This window comes from Diaporthe citri, assembly GCF_014595645.1.
Source record: "Diaporthe citri strain NFHF-8-4 chromosome Unknown scaffold_18, whole genome shotgun sequence".
NCBI classification, from domain to species: domain Eukaryota; kingdom Fungi; phylum Ascomycota; class Sordariomycetes; order Diaporthales; family Diaporthaceae; genus Diaporthe; species Diaporthe citri.
Window position 1 is genome coordinate 86,308 of NW_025064863.1, and position 16,089 is coordinate 102,396.

Below are 16,089 nucleotides of genomic sequence, written 5' to 3' on the forward strand. Positions count from 1 at the left end.
TTGTCGGGAGGGAGACTAGGTGGGCGATCACTCGGTGTTCATTCCTAGTGTCAACTTCTACCAGGGCACATCTCAAAGCTTTTGCTCCGTGTTCTTGCCGCCGCGGAACTTTCTCTGGGCTTCCAAAACTAGAATGAGCTGGTGTGCCTTGCAGACCAGTCCCATCTCCTCATCGCAGATTGTGATGTCAAGGTCCAACCTCCCATCCTGCAGTGTCCTGGCAGCAGTCCTCGTCAAGACGAATCGAAGTCCCTCCTTCGGCAGTCTTTTCTTGAATTCCATGTCCAAGACGACGGTGGTGTTGAAGGTCGACGCTTGCTTGGCCAACTCCGCCAGGGAGTTCCTAAAAACAGCTGGAATCCCAGGGTTGGCCTCGGCCCACTGTCTCGCACCCTGCCAGAAGCGGTGGGCGTCGTACAAGCCACCGTTGCGCATCAGAGTATCCGTCATTGACGGAATAATGTCAGTCATCAGGGCAATGTAGGTGGCGTCCATACGCTCCTCCCCGATGAAGCCGTTCCATACGTCGCAGATGCCTTCGGTGCGGAACCCGGCGCGCGGATCCACGGCCAAGATGCGCTCGGTCAAGGGGATGACCTCCCCTCCAGCCTGCACCGGGATCCAGTTTTCGTCGGGCTTGTTAGCGAAGACGCGGTCAAAGTCCGGCTTGGGGTCTGGGGGAGGCAGCAGTGTCCAGCCAGTGGGCACAGTTGGGCCCAGAGGCCTATCGAAACTGGTTGAGGTGGCCAGGGCGACAACCTTGATCTTGCCCTTCTGCGACAGCTGCAGCTGGAGAGTGCACGAGGCGGCGCCCAGCTTCAGCACGGAGACCGTGACGGTGCTGTCGAGCCGCTCACATGCCCGGAGGAACTCAATGTGCAGATTGAGTATGTCTGGCTGGTTCTGGGCCACCAGCGTCGGGTCCGTTGTCAGGTGTCTGGCGGCGGCATGATAGATGACCGCGGCCACGCACCCGCCATGGAGAGCTGCGAAGTCGGGGCGAATCAGTCATTCGTTTCATCACTTGGCTGGGCTCGGCGAGCTCGGGACAGGCCACGAGGAGCTGGCTGTGAGATATTCTGAACGTACTGGAAGCGACTGTCCAGTCTTGGTGCCAGGAAGCACTGTAAGTGTCCGGCGCGGTTTTCTTGAGGTTGATTTGCTGATGGAGTATTCCCGCCATGGTTGTTCATCAAAACGCGGGGTGGACAAGAATGCCAGACACGTGCGACGGAACCTTTATGAACGGAATATCCTTTCTGGGGTTATCTTTTTCGGGCAAGCCCCTTTTCTGCGGTTCTGCTGACGTTGGACCAACTCTAAATTGTGTTGGTGCAAGAGCTGCGGTAAGCACTTGACACAGTCAGGGGTTACAGTGTGTGAACTGTTCTCGGTCACCCGGCCAATGCTTGTCAGATTAATTAAACACACTGCTCTCATCGCCAAAGCACACAGTGACTCGCCCATTCAACCACAGCTCAACTCAAGAGCATACTAACAATGCGGTTGGTCTGTTTGTCAGGATTGCACACATAAAATTGCGGCGACAATATTTTACTTTCAGATATACACCATGTATCTAGAGTCGGTATGGAAGAAAAGCATACAATGTCGGTCGGGCTATGACGCAGCTCCATCGATCATACGTCAAATGCGGGAGACACAGTTCGGTAACACATTGACCCTGAAAAAATAAAAATAAAAATAAATAAAAAAATTCATCAAACGCCGTCATCTAGGAAATCGTGAAGAAACTCGTTGTGGCTGACGGAGAGTGGCTAACCTGGATAAAGAGAGTGATTTGCCTTGTACAAACAACAAGTTCTGCCTTCACATACATTGCTGAATTTCGGGCAGAGAGTAAGTCAACTACTAAATTCCGTTCAAACATGTAATGATTCCCAAATTTTAAAGATCACATTAATCATGTGTCTGTCTGATGCCCTGCAGCTCGTGGCAGGTGTAAAAAACAAAAAGCCAACCAATTTCATTCCAGTCGTGTCTCTTATCATGTATGTACCTAGACGAGTCTGCTCCTCTTCCTAAACTGAGCCTCCGGCCCCTTCCGCAAAGAGATGAAGGCGTCCTCCAGCTGAAACTGGCGTTCGTCCCTGGCCCCCCATCCGAGCTCATGCTTCCCCCCTCCAAGCGTGGATCCGGGTGCTCTCCTCAATTCCAGACGGTGCAGAGTCCGGGCGACAGTGATCATGATCTCCGCCATCGCCACATTCTTGCCCAAACAGCTGCCCGGTCCGGTAAGGAAAGGGTGGAAGTTGGCCCTCGTCTGCGACAGCGACTCTGCGGTGACCCCATCAGCCTCGTCGAGGAGCCACCGCTCTGGTCGGAACACCCCCCCGCGCCCCCCCCCCCCCACACGTCCTCATTGCGTGAGCTCATCCACGCGGCCGTGCCCACGATCGTCCCCGGCGGGAAATACTCCCCGTTGATCCGGATGCCCCCCGGCAACACCTCGCGGGGCAGCCCGCACGGCCCCGACGGGGTGAGCCGCATGCCCTCGTCGATGCAGGCCTTCAGGTAACGTCCCCGGCCCCGATCCCGGCCGCCCCCTGATCCCGGCCGCCCCCTGATCCCGGCCGCCCCCTGATCCCGGCCGGCCCACACCCGCGTACGCGCATAAACGCGTCTGCACCTACCCTATATTAACTCCTTAATATCTTTATAAGGAATTTTTTTTTAATTATTAAACTTCTCCTAAATATTATTCTCCTTATTATAAAGCAATACTTTAAAGATAACTTTATTAATATCTTTATTATTATAAGAAATGAAATATTAATTTAGCAAGCCTTTAAGATATAATATATTTCCTAAGCTATATTATTTAATTACCTTAATAATATTTAAAGCTATTATATTGCTATTAATCCTTAAAGGCTTTTTTTTAATTATTAAAAGGCTTTATTAATTTTATTTATAATTAATTAAAATAACTTAGGGTTAATATTAATGTAATTTAAAATAAAGGTTTTAAAAGCTTAATTAGCCTTTTTAAATAAAGATTATTCTTTCTTTAAAAGAAATTAATTAAGGGCCTTTCTTTTTTATTACCTTATTCTTAAAAGTTAAAAGAATTAATATATAAAGACTGTTATGGTTTAAGCTTTGCTCATTGTAATTCATTAGTGGGCTTTAGCCTTATAAGAATAGGCTTTGGCATAAATATAAACAAAAAGTAAATCTTTTCCTTTATACTTTAAATATAAACCCTATTTAAATACTTTATAATAAATAACCCAAGGCTAGCCTATAATATATATTTAAAGTCCTTTTATATTATAAACCTATAATGCAATTATATAAAACCTAATATAGTAAAACTTAAAAAAAATAATAATAGCCCATTAAGCTCTTTCTTATTTAAAGGAACTTTTATCTTAAGAATACTTAATAACTTAATTAATAAAGATAAGGGCTAAGTTTGCAATAAATAAAAAGGTAATTAATGCTAAAAGAGCTTAATTCTTTTATATATTTAATTAGCTAAAAACTTTTTATAATTAATTTTTACCTTATATTAATTTTATAAAGATATTTAAAGAATAGCTAAAAAGCTTTTTAAAGAAGATTTGCTTTGCGCTTAAAGACTCTTTTAAATAAAAATATACTAAGCTTAGCTTAATTACGTTATAACAGCATTATAAAAAGAAAATAATAAAATTTCTCGCTTAATTTAATTAATTAGCTTATATAGTAAAAGCTTAAAGTTAGCTAAATAAGTATAAAATATTATTAATAGCTAATAGCTTAACCTTTATAGCAAAAGCTTAGCTTAATTATAAAGAATAGCTAAATATATTTAAGGCCTTTTGCTTTGCTTTATAATAATATAAGAGCATTTTTAACGCTGCAATAAGAAAGAATAATACTTAACTTTAAAATAGCAAAGTAATAAATATTAATATTATAGTAATCTTAATAAGCAAAGTTAAGTATTTTGCATATAGCCAACTTAGCTATTATAAGCATAACTACCCTAATTACTATAAAAGAATAAAAATGCAGCTTTTATTAATTAAGGCTAGTAAAAGAAAGGAGTTTATTTAAAGGGGCGTAAAATTTTTTCTATAGGGTAAGGCTTAAAAGCAATGCCAGCTTAGCGCTAACCCAAACTTAAAGCGAATTAGCTATATATTAGCTAATTCAACCCTATAAAAATACTTAAAATTTAAGAAATTCCCGCTAATAAAGCAAATTACCCATAATTAATTGTAAATTATATAATAAATTTATAGTTTTAAAGTTTTAAGTAACGAAGTTTATGCAAAAGGCTTATATTAAAGGATTATAAAAATGCTATTAATTTAATTATTAACTTATACTTAAATAATTATTTTTTATTAGCTTGCTTTAATTAATATATTAAATTATAAGGGCTAAGGTATGCTAATTATAAATAATAAGCTGGGCCTTTAATGTAATTAAAAGATATTAAGGTATAATTAAATAGCTAAGCAAAAAATAATATTTAATTTATAATTAAATTATAATATCCTTTATTTTTTATTATATAACTACCCTTTAAGGCCTATTATAAGGACTTGGAAAAAAAGGATATATTATGATTTAAGCTTTACTTATTATAATTAGTTAATAAGCTTTGGCCTTATAAGAATAGGCTTTAATGTAAGTATAAATAAAAAGTAAACCTTTTCCTTTGCATTTTAAATATAAACCCCATTTAAATACCTTACAGCAAATAACCCAAGGCTAGCCCATAATAAAGACTATTTATTTTTAATTAATTATTAAAAAGAATATTAAGTTTTAATTTAACCTTCTTTAGCTACTTATTATTAAGTTTATTTAATTAACCTATTATTAAAATATTAATAAGGGAGGGTTAATAAAAGATTGCTTAAAAAATGCCCTTACTTTTAATTATTTAAATAATAGCTTTTTATTATAAAAAAACTTTAATTTAAGAATATAAACCTTTTTTATAAAATATATATTTATTATAAGTAAGTTCCTTAATTCTTTAATTATATTTAAGGAACTTAATATATAGCAATAATAATTTTTTATTACCTTTAAAAATTATAATAATTAATAATTTATTATAATAAAAAAAGGATAAATAAAAGAATAAATAGTTATTAAATAGTTTAAAAAAGTATTTATTCTTTAAATTACCCCCTTAAACTTTTTTAAGTAGTAATTATTAATTATAAATAAGCATTATATATATATAATTATTAACTTTATATAAAAATATTTTTTATATTAAATATATATAGTTTTTTTACTTATATATACTTTTTATATATTATAGCCCCTTAATATATTAATATTTATTTTATTAAAGATAATATTTTAAAAGTATTTATATTTAACAAAGTAATATAACTTTTTATTAATAATAATAAAGAAGAAGTTTCTTTTTTATTATTATAAAGTATAAAAAAAGATACTTATAAAGTTAAATATATATTTAAGATAAAAAGTAATAAAACTTTAGTTAATATTTAAGCATAAGGTATTTAAAAATTATTATATTTTTAAAAATTATTAAATTTAGTATAAATTATTAAAATTTAATATAATAAAAAGCTTTATTAAATAATTCTTTATATTTAAGGTTTTTTTTTAATAATTAAAATTTATTTTTAAAATTTTTAAGTAATTATAAAAAGTATATTAATTAATTATTTATTAATATTATAATAAATACTTAAACCTTATATTATAAATATTATTTAAAAAGCTTTTTAAAGTATATAATAAAAAAGAAACTTAATTAATTATAACTTTATAAAAAAATTAATAATTAAAAATTAAAATTAAAATTAATTAAAAAATTATTAAAAAAAAAGTTTAAATTAATTTAAATATAGCTTTTATTAATATTAAGGTTATTTATAAGGCTTAAATAAAGATAGAAAGGATATTAAAAGAAAGCAATGCCTTTAGAAAATTAAAAACATTAACGAAAGAGGGATCGTGTATCGTGATAACGGGCAATTAACGTTAAAGAGAAGGCGTGTATGGGTGCCGAGGGCGGCCGGGAAGGGGGGGCGGCCGGGATCGGGGCCGGGGACGTTACCTGCAGCCGAGGAGTTTCGGCCCGTGCACTATATCTTCTGCCGAGTCGAACGTGGCCAAGATCTCGTCTGCCAGCTTCTGGCACCGTCGCGGGCCGCCCGTGAGGCAGAAGAATATCCCCGAAATACTGACCGCAGTCGTGTCGGACCCCGCGATGATGAGCAGGCTGGACTCTGCCCGGAGGTCGCCTTCGCTATAGGCAGGGAGCCCCGTGTCCGGGTCCCTGGCCTCGCATAGGAAGTAGAACATATCCTGGCGGCGGTCGCTCTCTGGCCTTTCCGCTTGCTCCTTTTGCAGGGATATCCGGCTTGTGACGCTGTCATGAACAAACTGGTTGTACTGTTGGACAGGGCGGGGCGTGATCACTTCGAAAAGTCGGTCGGGACCGCGAGGCTTGAGCCAGCTGAGCAAGTCGAGGAAGGGGGAGCGGCAGAACTATTCCGTCGGTTAGCGCTGCGACAGCCACGAACAGAGTGGACCGTGGGGAGTCAGGGCGAGTACTCACTGGATAATAGAATCGCATGTAGGCAGCAATGTTATCCGGAATTGATCGCAGGGGATTGTCTTCAGGCTCCTTGATGTCGAAGGATCTCCCAAAGCTAGGATCGCCCATAATGTCAAAGGCGAGAGTGTCCACCTTATCTGTAAAATCAACTGGAGCGGACCACTCGGTCGTGCTACTCTTCTCCTCCAACATGATCTCATTCCAGCGGTCGACGTGCCTGATAAATGAAGTCCGAGGAGGCCCGCAGTGACTTATCGGTGAAGCACAGGCTAAGCAGCTTGCGTTTGCGCGCGTGCTCGGCGACGTCAACGGTGTTAAGCGTCGTGCTCTCGTTGCTTTTTCGCTGAAGCGCAGTGTAGAAGGGGCTTCGTCGCACGTTCGATTTCATTCCGTATATATCGGCGTAGGCTTGTGGGTCGCTGAAGAGCACCGTGTTCGGCCCAGGGCGGATGATGGGCCCATAGATCTGGAACTGTTGCCAGAGCCAGATGTGGCGTTTGCCCGTGGAGGCATGGTACCACGAGGGTATTCCGCTTGCCCGTGCCCAGAGAGGCCCAGGCACATGGGCTAGAGGATGGAGGAACAGGTTGTAGAGAGCCCTTGCAAAAAAACTGAGTACAAGGTACAAGTTAGCTGATGTCATTTCCGTCCTCGTTATCACTTGTCGTGCAGACTGCGAAAGGTTGGAATTATCGGTACTCACCAGGAGGGTGCCGAATAAGAGAGCCACCAAAACATGGGCAATCAGGGTGTTGGAGTAGGAGGAGAGTAAAGCCTGCATTGCGGAGTGGATGTAGGAGTCGTTTGTTGTGCAGTTTAGCGGCAAATCAGAAGCTTTGAATCCTTTGAGCAGTGCGAGCTAGGGACTGTATCTGCTTTTTGTGCAGATTGATCGACCAAGGCGTGCAGTGTGAGAAATGTAAACTGTCATGCCGGTGGCAATGAGAACGATACTAGAGGAAGTTTTGGGACACATCTGCCTTGGTACTCTAAGTCGCACAAGATACGCGGATGTGAGCGAGATGTCGAAACGCCTCCCCACGACCCTCCTCCGTGAGGTGTAGGCCCTCTTACACTGTGTGAGGGGTAAATGCTGACATGTTGGTTCTTGCCAGTGTTGGCCAAGGCTGAGCTGAGGACAAGTAAGATCGTTTCGATGCGTTCTTAGAGCCAACGGCTGCGCCCAACTGCAGGGACAATGGTTGAATCCTTTGAGTTTCACCCTGGACATGTCCCCGGGCATTGTTTGTACCGGCACTGGCACACGCAGCTCAAGGACGAGTGTGACTCGCAACAGCGGGTAATCAGCCGCTAGTGTAAGATTACTCTTCTAGGATGATTGGGAACGCGTTCCAAACCGGCTATGCCTGGGCGAGTGCGCTGTTCCATAAGGACACTCAAGTTCCTCGAGACACCTGCAACACACGCCACATCCAATTCTACATGGCTCCAAATTTTGAACAACGTCCTTAATATGCGGAGCCAACCCTGACGCGGAATAAATGTTGGAGGACATGGCATGCAACTGTTTTTCCAGGGGCATAGATTACTTCCAAGAAGCAAGGAAACGTCTCACACCAAATGCTAGATATCGAACAGGAATCCTCAGGAGGGACATACAACGTCCACATAGCTTCCAACGTCATGCACGGCACCTGAAATGATATTGCTGCTCCTAAATCAGATAAAGTTGAATGGGCAATCACATTCGCTTCACGATTGGATGGCCTGTATCATACGAATCGAACACGACGGTAGCCCTGCCACACAGCTGGACTTCAACTCGGCGTGGAGAGACGTGACAACCCATCCAGCCCCATCATGCTCGGCTCAATATTCGTTGTCGAGTATCAACGAGATGCGTTTACATGTCCAGATGGCTGAGACTCTGTAGTCCTCGATTCAGTGTAAACGGCTGAGCGACAAAGTGTTAAAATCTTATCATCTCCTGTATTAGCCCGGTGGGTGCCGTTGATGCAAGACATCACACATCTTGCTGGCGGACATTACGGGTATTGCACACAGGACTACTAGTACTGTGAACGTGATGGCGGAGGCATAATTCTTTTACATTGTGCCGAAACTAATATTTACAATGGCTGGCATATATGGCCTTCGAATCATTTAACATGCATCCTCGCCAAGAACTTGAATGGTAAACCCCAGTTCCTTAGCATCTGAGGAGGACACAGAGCGGCTATCAGGGTATCTTCTGCTGTTTCTGCTGAATCTCTTCCGGGAAGTGTCAAGTCTAGTTCATGGCGGGGACAGTAATCTTCTCGATGAACCACTGCAGCGACAGAAGGTTAGCGTCCGCTCGTTCGAGTCCGCCTGGGCCGCAGTCGCATGAAAGAAAAGGAACTTACAGTCTTGCCACCATCGGAGGTGGTCATATCAGTGTAGGTGGCACCGTTGTCGCCATAGATGCCCTGAGAGTAGGAGCTGTCGGCCTCAGCAAGGGTAATGGTCGTGTTGACGTAGTACTGGGGCTCGTTGGTGCCGGTGGGGTCGGCGCCGTTGGCGTCCTGCTTCTCGATGGCCGTGTTCCACATCCTCATGGGGCCGGACCTCTTGGAGTAGCTGGCCAGGACGTCGCCCGTGACGGCGTCGGTCATGGTCTGCTCCCACAGGTAGGTGGACTTGTCGGCGAGGGTGTAGTTGATGACGATGCCGTTGTCGTAGTTGACGTCGGCCGTCCTCTTGTCGCCGACGAACTGGACCGTCGCGCCCGAGTCGTCCTTGCCGTAGACCTCGGACGACACGCACCACGTCGTGTCGGCGTCCGGCCCGGAGCACTCGCTCGACCCCGCCGGGTACGAGCCGACGATGCTCTGGACCAGGTCCCCCTCCAGCTCCCCCGAGGCCGACGCGCCCTGGATGCCGATCCACGCGAACAGGTAGCCCTTCTGGCCCTGGGGCATCTTGCCCGGGTACATCGTGCTCGTCGTGCTGACGATCTCCGAGTTGGTTGCCTGCAGGCCGCAGACGGGGCCCCAGCCCAGGTCCTCGACTCCGGCCTGGCGGCTGTCGAGGATGGCCTTGGCCGTGACCGACGAGGTCGACAGCAGAAGGGCCGCAACTTGGGACTTGCTGAAGAACATTGTGGAGACTTGTGATAAACGAATGTATGTTGGAGTAATGAATGTATGTGAAGATCCTGCTTCGAATCTGTATGTTCTGAAGTTAACAAATGTGTTGCACAAATACAATAGAATTGTTCAAGTATACTGGACGGCCAAGCCTTTTTATGGCCCGACCCCTGAGTGGCCTGAGTGGTGGATTGCTGTTCTAATAGAAATAAACGCCCTATTTCCCTGATTCAAACAACCCACAGTTATCCCTAGCAATTTCATCTATAGCAGGGGTACACGGTGGGGAAGTGGGCCTCGTGGGCCACGCGCTGCCGCCGGGAACGCTAAGATCTACCTGTAGGATAATTTTCCTGAAACGAAACGGGCTTCCCACGCATACTTCGTCCTCGTTTGCTTCCGCGTGGCATGTTTCCCCGAAGGAGGAGCGGTACTACACTAGAATGCGTTCGCGCCTCGATCCATGTCCATTGACGCTTGCTCGGTGCAGTAACCCATCTCGTAACAGGGAACCCCTGGGCGGCTATGTCGCCTGCGACACACCAGGGCTAACCTTGTGTTTAGCTTAAACAGACCTCATGGTCTAGTATTCAATGGATAATAGTAGGCCTGCAAGCGTTGCTGGATCAGCTTCAGCAGTACATACCAGCTAAGCTCTCGCAGAAAACGGTGGATGACAATAAAGGATGGACTGGATCAATGCAATGGACGGGGAAAGAATTTAGTGTGTTTGAATTTGAAATCTGAAGTCTGCTTGCTACGTCGACAGTGGAATCGTAGCACAATCCAAAATTCACTGCGCGTGTCCGACGCAGCGGTCGAATTTCAGGGTGCAACATTAAAGTGGCTTGGTTTTTGCACACCAAATCTGGGCATGGAACTCGATACACCTTCCTCGTGGCTGTTCCCTGGAGACATAGTTAAGTGTCGACATGTCGAACGCGGAGCTAGTTATAATACCATCAGTCGAATACATCGACGACATATCTTACATTCCTCAAGCTGGCCCACCACTGTTTCACTTCGGCCTCATCCATGTTGTTCCCCTTCTGCTTTTCCCTCTCCTTCTTGATCTCGCATGCTACCCGATCCACTGCTTGACCCAGAGCCTTTGAGCCGCACACATATACCCTCGCACCCGCCTTCCATAAACTGCGTAGTTCGTCCCGTTCTGCCCATAGAGATTCTTGAACATGTCGATGGCCCCCCGCCGCCTGAGGCGCCCGACTGTAAGCTCTCCTCACTGTGACTGCGCCAAGTCCTTCCCACTTGGAAAATTCGTCCGAGTACAAATCATCTCTCCCTGGCTCGCATCGCAATGGTATTGGAAAGAGGCGCAGATCCTAATGTGAGCTTCGAGGATGGCTATCCGCTGTGGCTTGATATTGTCAACTTGAACATGTAGCGTACGAAGCGCCTACCTCAGGATGATGACTTTATGATTCGAGTTATAGAGGCCTTCATTGGTGCTGGCGCGACTGTTAATTCTTCTGCAGCTCTGCAGATGTGGAATTCCTTGATCAACGCGCTATTGAAACCCTATCCAAGTTCTATTCCGGAAGCGCAGATTGCGAATCTGTTGATCGTGGCTATTGAAGCTGGGGCTGACTCGGATCCGGCACGGGTCAAAGAACTCAGCGGAATCATCTCTCCACTTCTATTCTCGAGAATCAACACAGCTTGGGCAGCTCGCTATGAGTCTAGAAGTCTTTCTGAGCTTCACCTTGTTGGCAGACAGAGATCAGACACTTCAAGGAGTTTCAAGACTTGGACTTCTGAAGGAAACTGGGTTATTTCAATCCTTGCTTTGATCGGGTCATATCTTTTTCTTTGTCTGTGGCTGTACGGGAGCTCGCTACAGATGTGTCATCGTATCTCGCGACGCGTTTGGCATTTTGCAAAGTCAATATTAGCCAGGGCTGTTCTCTACTTAGTTAGGAAGGGTCTGTAACCTTCTTGATCTTCATTCAGGCAGTGTTAAAAGCTTGTATCAGGGCTCAACAAGAAATGATTATTTAGAGAGCATGAAGCCAATCAGGATCACGAGTCAAGTTGACGCGTATGAGCCTACCAGCCGCCACGCTTATACAAGCAGTGCACCTTGTCAACCTTAAAAACAAAATACACATTTATTCTATTTATAGTACAATCTTATTAAGTATTCCTCTTCCTTTTTTTTTATACAAAATATTTAGATATATAAGAGTTCTAACCTGTGGACGGTTTTGGTACCCGCTGTATAAGCAGAAGCCGAAACCCACGAGTAGGTGACCCATCTCAGTAGCTTTTACGCCGACCCCACTCGGTACTTAGAAAGCTGCGGCGGGCTAATCTTGACTACCACGATTAATACGCCGACTTTAATGAGCAGCAATGAGCTTATTCTTAGGGGTGACTCTAATGTTCTCCCTGCAAGCGAAGGGAAGGGCTTATGTTCCAAGGCTGGTCGGAGATTTTGAGAACCAAGCTACCATAAAAGCTTTTGATCACAACTCAAACCCGGCATGACCTTTGCCCAGTCCTGCTTACGGTTCGTGGCATAAACTCTGCTCACCAGTTCTGAGAATGTCCACTACGTTTAACTTGCAAAACCCGGGTCGCCCGATCCGCGTCGGCGTCTTGTTGTTGGCTTCGTGGGTTATTGACAAAGCTAGCCCCCTGATCTCCTTTCTAAAATCAAACAGGACCACAGAGCTGTTGGACGTCGCGCCTGTTGATTACTTCCACGCACTCGACAGGGAATTCTTGGGAAGCTTTCCCGATTTTCTCTCCTCCCGGGATGAGAAGGCCGCAGGCTTGCACTTTGAATTTCACTGGGTTGCTGAAACGGACAAAACGCCGTGTAAATTGACGACCGGCGTTCATTTAGTCCCCACGGTAAGGAATCATCTTCTGGCCGGCGTCTCCACAAACTGAATCGTGCTGTAGGATACGTTCGAGACATGCCCTCCTCTCGACATAGTCCTCATGGGAGCCAATGAGCTCGGATACGAAATGACGGAACCAGAGGTAAATTTCATTCGCACGTCCTGGGGTGATTGCTCCGCGTTTCTGACCATCTGCGGCGGCGCGGACGCTCTTTTAAAAGCCGGCATCCTGGGCGGGAAGACCGTGACCGCTCCGTTCGACCTTGTTCCCAGCCTTCAACAGCAACACCCAGGTACGAGCTGGGTTGGCAAACGCTGGGAAAGAGATGGCAAAATGTGGACCAGCGGCACTAGCCTGAATGGATTAGACCTGATACGGGCGTTTTGCTTTAAGACTTGGGGGGAGAGAAATGGAGATCTGATTGACAAGATAAGCAAGATGGCTGCATGGCCTGTTAGGGATGTCGACTTCAGCGATCCTTAGAAAGCCTTTCGTTACTGTCTTCCTCTACTTTGAACTTGACTGCATCAAATAGAAATAGGAAAAGGCCGAGAATCAGTCTTGAGGTTCACCCGGGGGCCCACTATACATTACTCTCATTGTAAATCATCTGCCCCTATCTGAGAAGTTGGTTTGCTCTCCCGTACGAGAAGTGACGGACATAGAACGACAAGTATCCTGCGCGTCGTTTTATATAGGAAAACGGGGTCAGGGAACACTAGACGAATACATGTCTTTGGGTGCGGACAGCGAAAAGCAGGCCGTTGTCTTCGTCTTTTCACTGCCACAGTGCATCCCATCAACTCTGGAGTCTTGCGTTTTCCCCGCCGCTTTGACCACAAATCAAGCCTGATAACCAACAGGCAGCCAACGACTTACCAACAGAATCAGAAGACCTCCCGGCTCTGCTACTTAACAGGATAGATAGGCTACCCACTTGTCGTCGACCTCGCTGAGGCCTGTCTAAATCTGGTTATGTGGCTATCGCCAGGAAATGAGAGAGCCGATTCGCTGTTCGGCTTCACTCCGTTCACTTGATATCTGTGCCAGTCGGCAAAGAAACTTCTGGACGATGATTCAATGTAGTGGAGATTCGCTATGATAGTAGATACAATAAGGAGACCATCACTATTTGTATTTACCAAATTCGACTTTTCCTTTGTAAGAGCGACTCAGCTCGTCTGATTTAGTTTCTATGGCTACAAGCCATCTAAATCTTTAATCCTTTTTGCATGGCGGACTTCAGAAGCGGCTTGCCTAAGACTTTGGGGTAACGGCAAAATGCTTGTTGAACACATTCCCCGGATCATATTGAGCTTTCAGCTTCTGCAGTCGAGGGTAGTTCAAGCCGAACAGATCATCTGACCCCTTTGAGTCGTAGTCTACAAGGTGCGAGTTAGCATATTGATACAGCACCCTCCTGCAGCCAAGCGGGAGTAAACTAGCAGAGGGTACACTCACGGTCGTAATTGCCATAGGCCAACACAGTCCCATAGTCACCAGCTCTTTGCGCTCGGCCCGCCTTCTCGAACCACTTGTCGAAAGTCGCCGACACGTCTCGCGCCCACTGTCTGCCAACAGCATCGTTCTCGGGCTTCGTCCAGTACGGGCAGATGTTGGCGTTCATGTGCCAGCCCCTGTTGGCGAAGCTCATCTCGTCGTTGCTGGCCCGGGTGTTCATGACGTAGGGGTCAAACAGCTCGTAGAGGACCATGGAGCCCGCCGTGTCCGGGTTCTCGTCTGTGAACTTGCTGTACATCCCGAGGATCTCCTTCACGAAGTCTGGCTGCAGCGGGAGGCGGAACACGGCGCCCTTCATGCTGACGCGGTAGCCGTGGGGCCCGTGCAGCGTCTGGTTGGCGATGTGGTATGGCACTTGTTTCATGGTGTCCTGGACGGGGCCGATGTCGTACAGGGCCTTGAACGCCTTCTTGCCTTCCTCCTCGGTGCCGTCGAATATGACGGCCACAGCGAGAACCACTCGACCGCCGGCATCGGGCGGGCGCGTGAGGACGAGGCCGCCCATCCCGCGGCCCTCGAGCTTCGTCTTGCCCTTTCCATCTTTGGGTCCGACGAAAAGGTCATTGACAACAGCCACTACTTTCTCCACGATAGGAGGCGCTGGCGGGAATGCCAGTACGCCAGCCCACATGTCACCTTGCTCGAAGGCCTGGAACACAAACTCCGTCACGACGCCAAAGTTGTGCCCCGCCCCGCGCACAGCCCAGAATAGATCGGGGTTTTCCTCCTTGGACGCCCTGGTGATCTTGCCATTGGCCAAGACGATCGTGACACCCAGGAGGTTGTCGATTGTGAGCCCATGCTTGCCGGTCAGCCAGCCATACCCACCCCCGAGGGTCAGGCCGCCAACCCCGGTGTCCGAGATGGTCCCGCCAACAGTGGCAAGGCCGTGCTTGGCCAGCCCGGCGTCGACCTCGCCCCAGTTGGCGCCACCGCCCACTTTCACTGTCTTGCTGGCGGGGTCCACGGCGATGTGCCGTATTCCGCGGAGGTCGATGAGGACACCGCCGTTGGTGCTGCTCTGGCCTGCCGTGGAATGCCCGCCGCCGCGGACGGCGAGGTCGAGTTTCTCCGACGCGACAAACTGGACGACTGTTGATACTTGGGAAGCGTCCGTTGGAACGACGGCCACGCCGGCTGGCTTTTCGGCTGCTTTGGACCAGCGCTCGATGGCCTTTTCGTAGCCATCGTCTGCGGGAGCCAGGACTTTCGCATCCGTCCCGCTCAGGAGAGAGCGGAGCTTGTCGACGTCTCCGGATGTTACAATTCGAGCCATGTTTCTTTCTGACAGACTCTCTCTCGGTTTTACTGGTGTGGCTTCGTGTTGAGAAATAAGATAGATATTTGACGAGATGTCGAGATTGAAGACAGACAATGAGACGCCGTGTGGTGTATCCTCTGTGCCAGGAAGATATACCTCTGTAATTACGCTTGGTTCAACCTTTCAAGACTGTATTTGACAAATTCTTAATAATAAAGACGAGTGCAGGTCACCATTGTGGGGTCACCAGAATCGCGGATTTGAAATCGGCATTCATGCTGGAAATACAAATCCGACGAGTGCGAGACAGAGTACGGCCAGCTTTGTCTGTGTACGTCTCCGTCTCACACAATGCACACTAGACCCTTGCCTTGCGTGGTGAACCTTGGAAGTGCCCGCTCTGTAGATCATTCCTGGCCCACCCACACCATTCCGTAGAGCTGGCCACCTTGGTCCCCCACTTAAAAGAATTCTAAATCAGCGCCAAGGCGGTTTTGACGTCTGTATATACGTGTATTCTCGGACTTCGGGCATAAACGTCACCGCGCGTGTCGGCCGCGGAACCTTCCGAGGTCCGCTCTGGGCTTCATGATTGGAATCAGTAGCGTGTTCACTTCTGACAAAGAGTGGTCGGGCTTGGCGAATAGCCCCTTGGTCTTAAGTCTCCATTCTTGTAATCACGGGCCGGCAACGTTTGAAAGGCACAGGAAAAGAGACTAGCCAGTTTGTTGAATAAAACCTGTAGCCAAGAACAACTTCGTCTTCATACCCTGTGTCAATGA

General features: G+C 46.1%; 5 protein-coding genes across 5 annotated transcripts; all 5 read right to left on the reverse strand.

Annotated features, from left to right (window-relative positions):
• Positions 1 to 72: 72 nt before the first annotated feature.
• On the reverse strand, positions 73 to 1,183 carry INS49_005474 (uncharacterized protein; the record flags this gene model as incomplete). Its single annotated transcript, XM_043166254.1, has 2 exons — positions 73 to 986; positions 1,090 to 1,183. 2 exons carry the CDS (start codon positions 1,181 to 1,183, stop codon positions 73 to 75), a joined length of 1,008 nt encoding a protein of 335 aa, XP_043017034.1.
• A 4,877-nt stretch (positions 1,184 to 6,060) lies between these two features.
• Positions 6,061 to 6,676, reverse strand: INS49_005475 (uncharacterized protein; the record flags this gene model as incomplete). Its single annotated transcript, XM_043166255.1, has 2 exons — positions 6,061 to 6,498; positions 6,569 to 6,676. 2 exons carry the CDS (start codon positions 6,674 to 6,676, stop codon positions 6,061 to 6,063), a joined length of 546 nt encoding a protein of 181 aa, XP_043017035.1.
• Positions 6,677 to 6,764: 88 nt separating this feature from the next.
• Positions 6,765 to 7,349, reverse strand: INS49_005476 (uncharacterized protein; the record flags this gene model as incomplete). Its single annotated transcript, XM_043166256.1, has 2 exons — positions 6,765 to 7,179; positions 7,243 to 7,349. 2 exons carry the CDS (start codon positions 7,347 to 7,349, stop codon positions 6,765 to 6,767), a joined length of 522 nt encoding a protein of 173 aa, XP_043017036.1.
• Positions 7,350 to 8,819: 1,470 nt separating this feature from the next.
• Positions 8,820 to 9,669, reverse strand: INS49_005477 (uncharacterized protein; the record flags this gene model as incomplete). The annotated part of the gene is made up of 2 exons (XM_043166257.1): positions 8,820 to 8,858; positions 8,935 to 9,669. The coding sequence occupies 2 exons, from the start codon at positions 9,667 to 9,669 to the stop codon at positions 8,820 to 8,822; spliced, it is 774 nt and encodes a 257-aa protein (XP_043017037.1).
• Positions 9,670 to 13,782: 4,113 nt separating this feature from the next.
• INS49_005478 (uncharacterized protein) lies at positions 13,783 to 15,322 on the reverse strand (the record flags this gene model as incomplete). Its single annotated transcript, XM_043166258.1, has 2 exons — positions 13,783 to 13,907; positions 13,987 to 15,322. 2 exons carry the CDS (start codon positions 15,320 to 15,322, stop codon positions 13,783 to 13,785), a joined length of 1,461 nt encoding a protein of 486 aa, XP_043017038.1.
• Between the last annotated feature and the right edge of the window lie 767 nt (positions 15,323 to 16,089).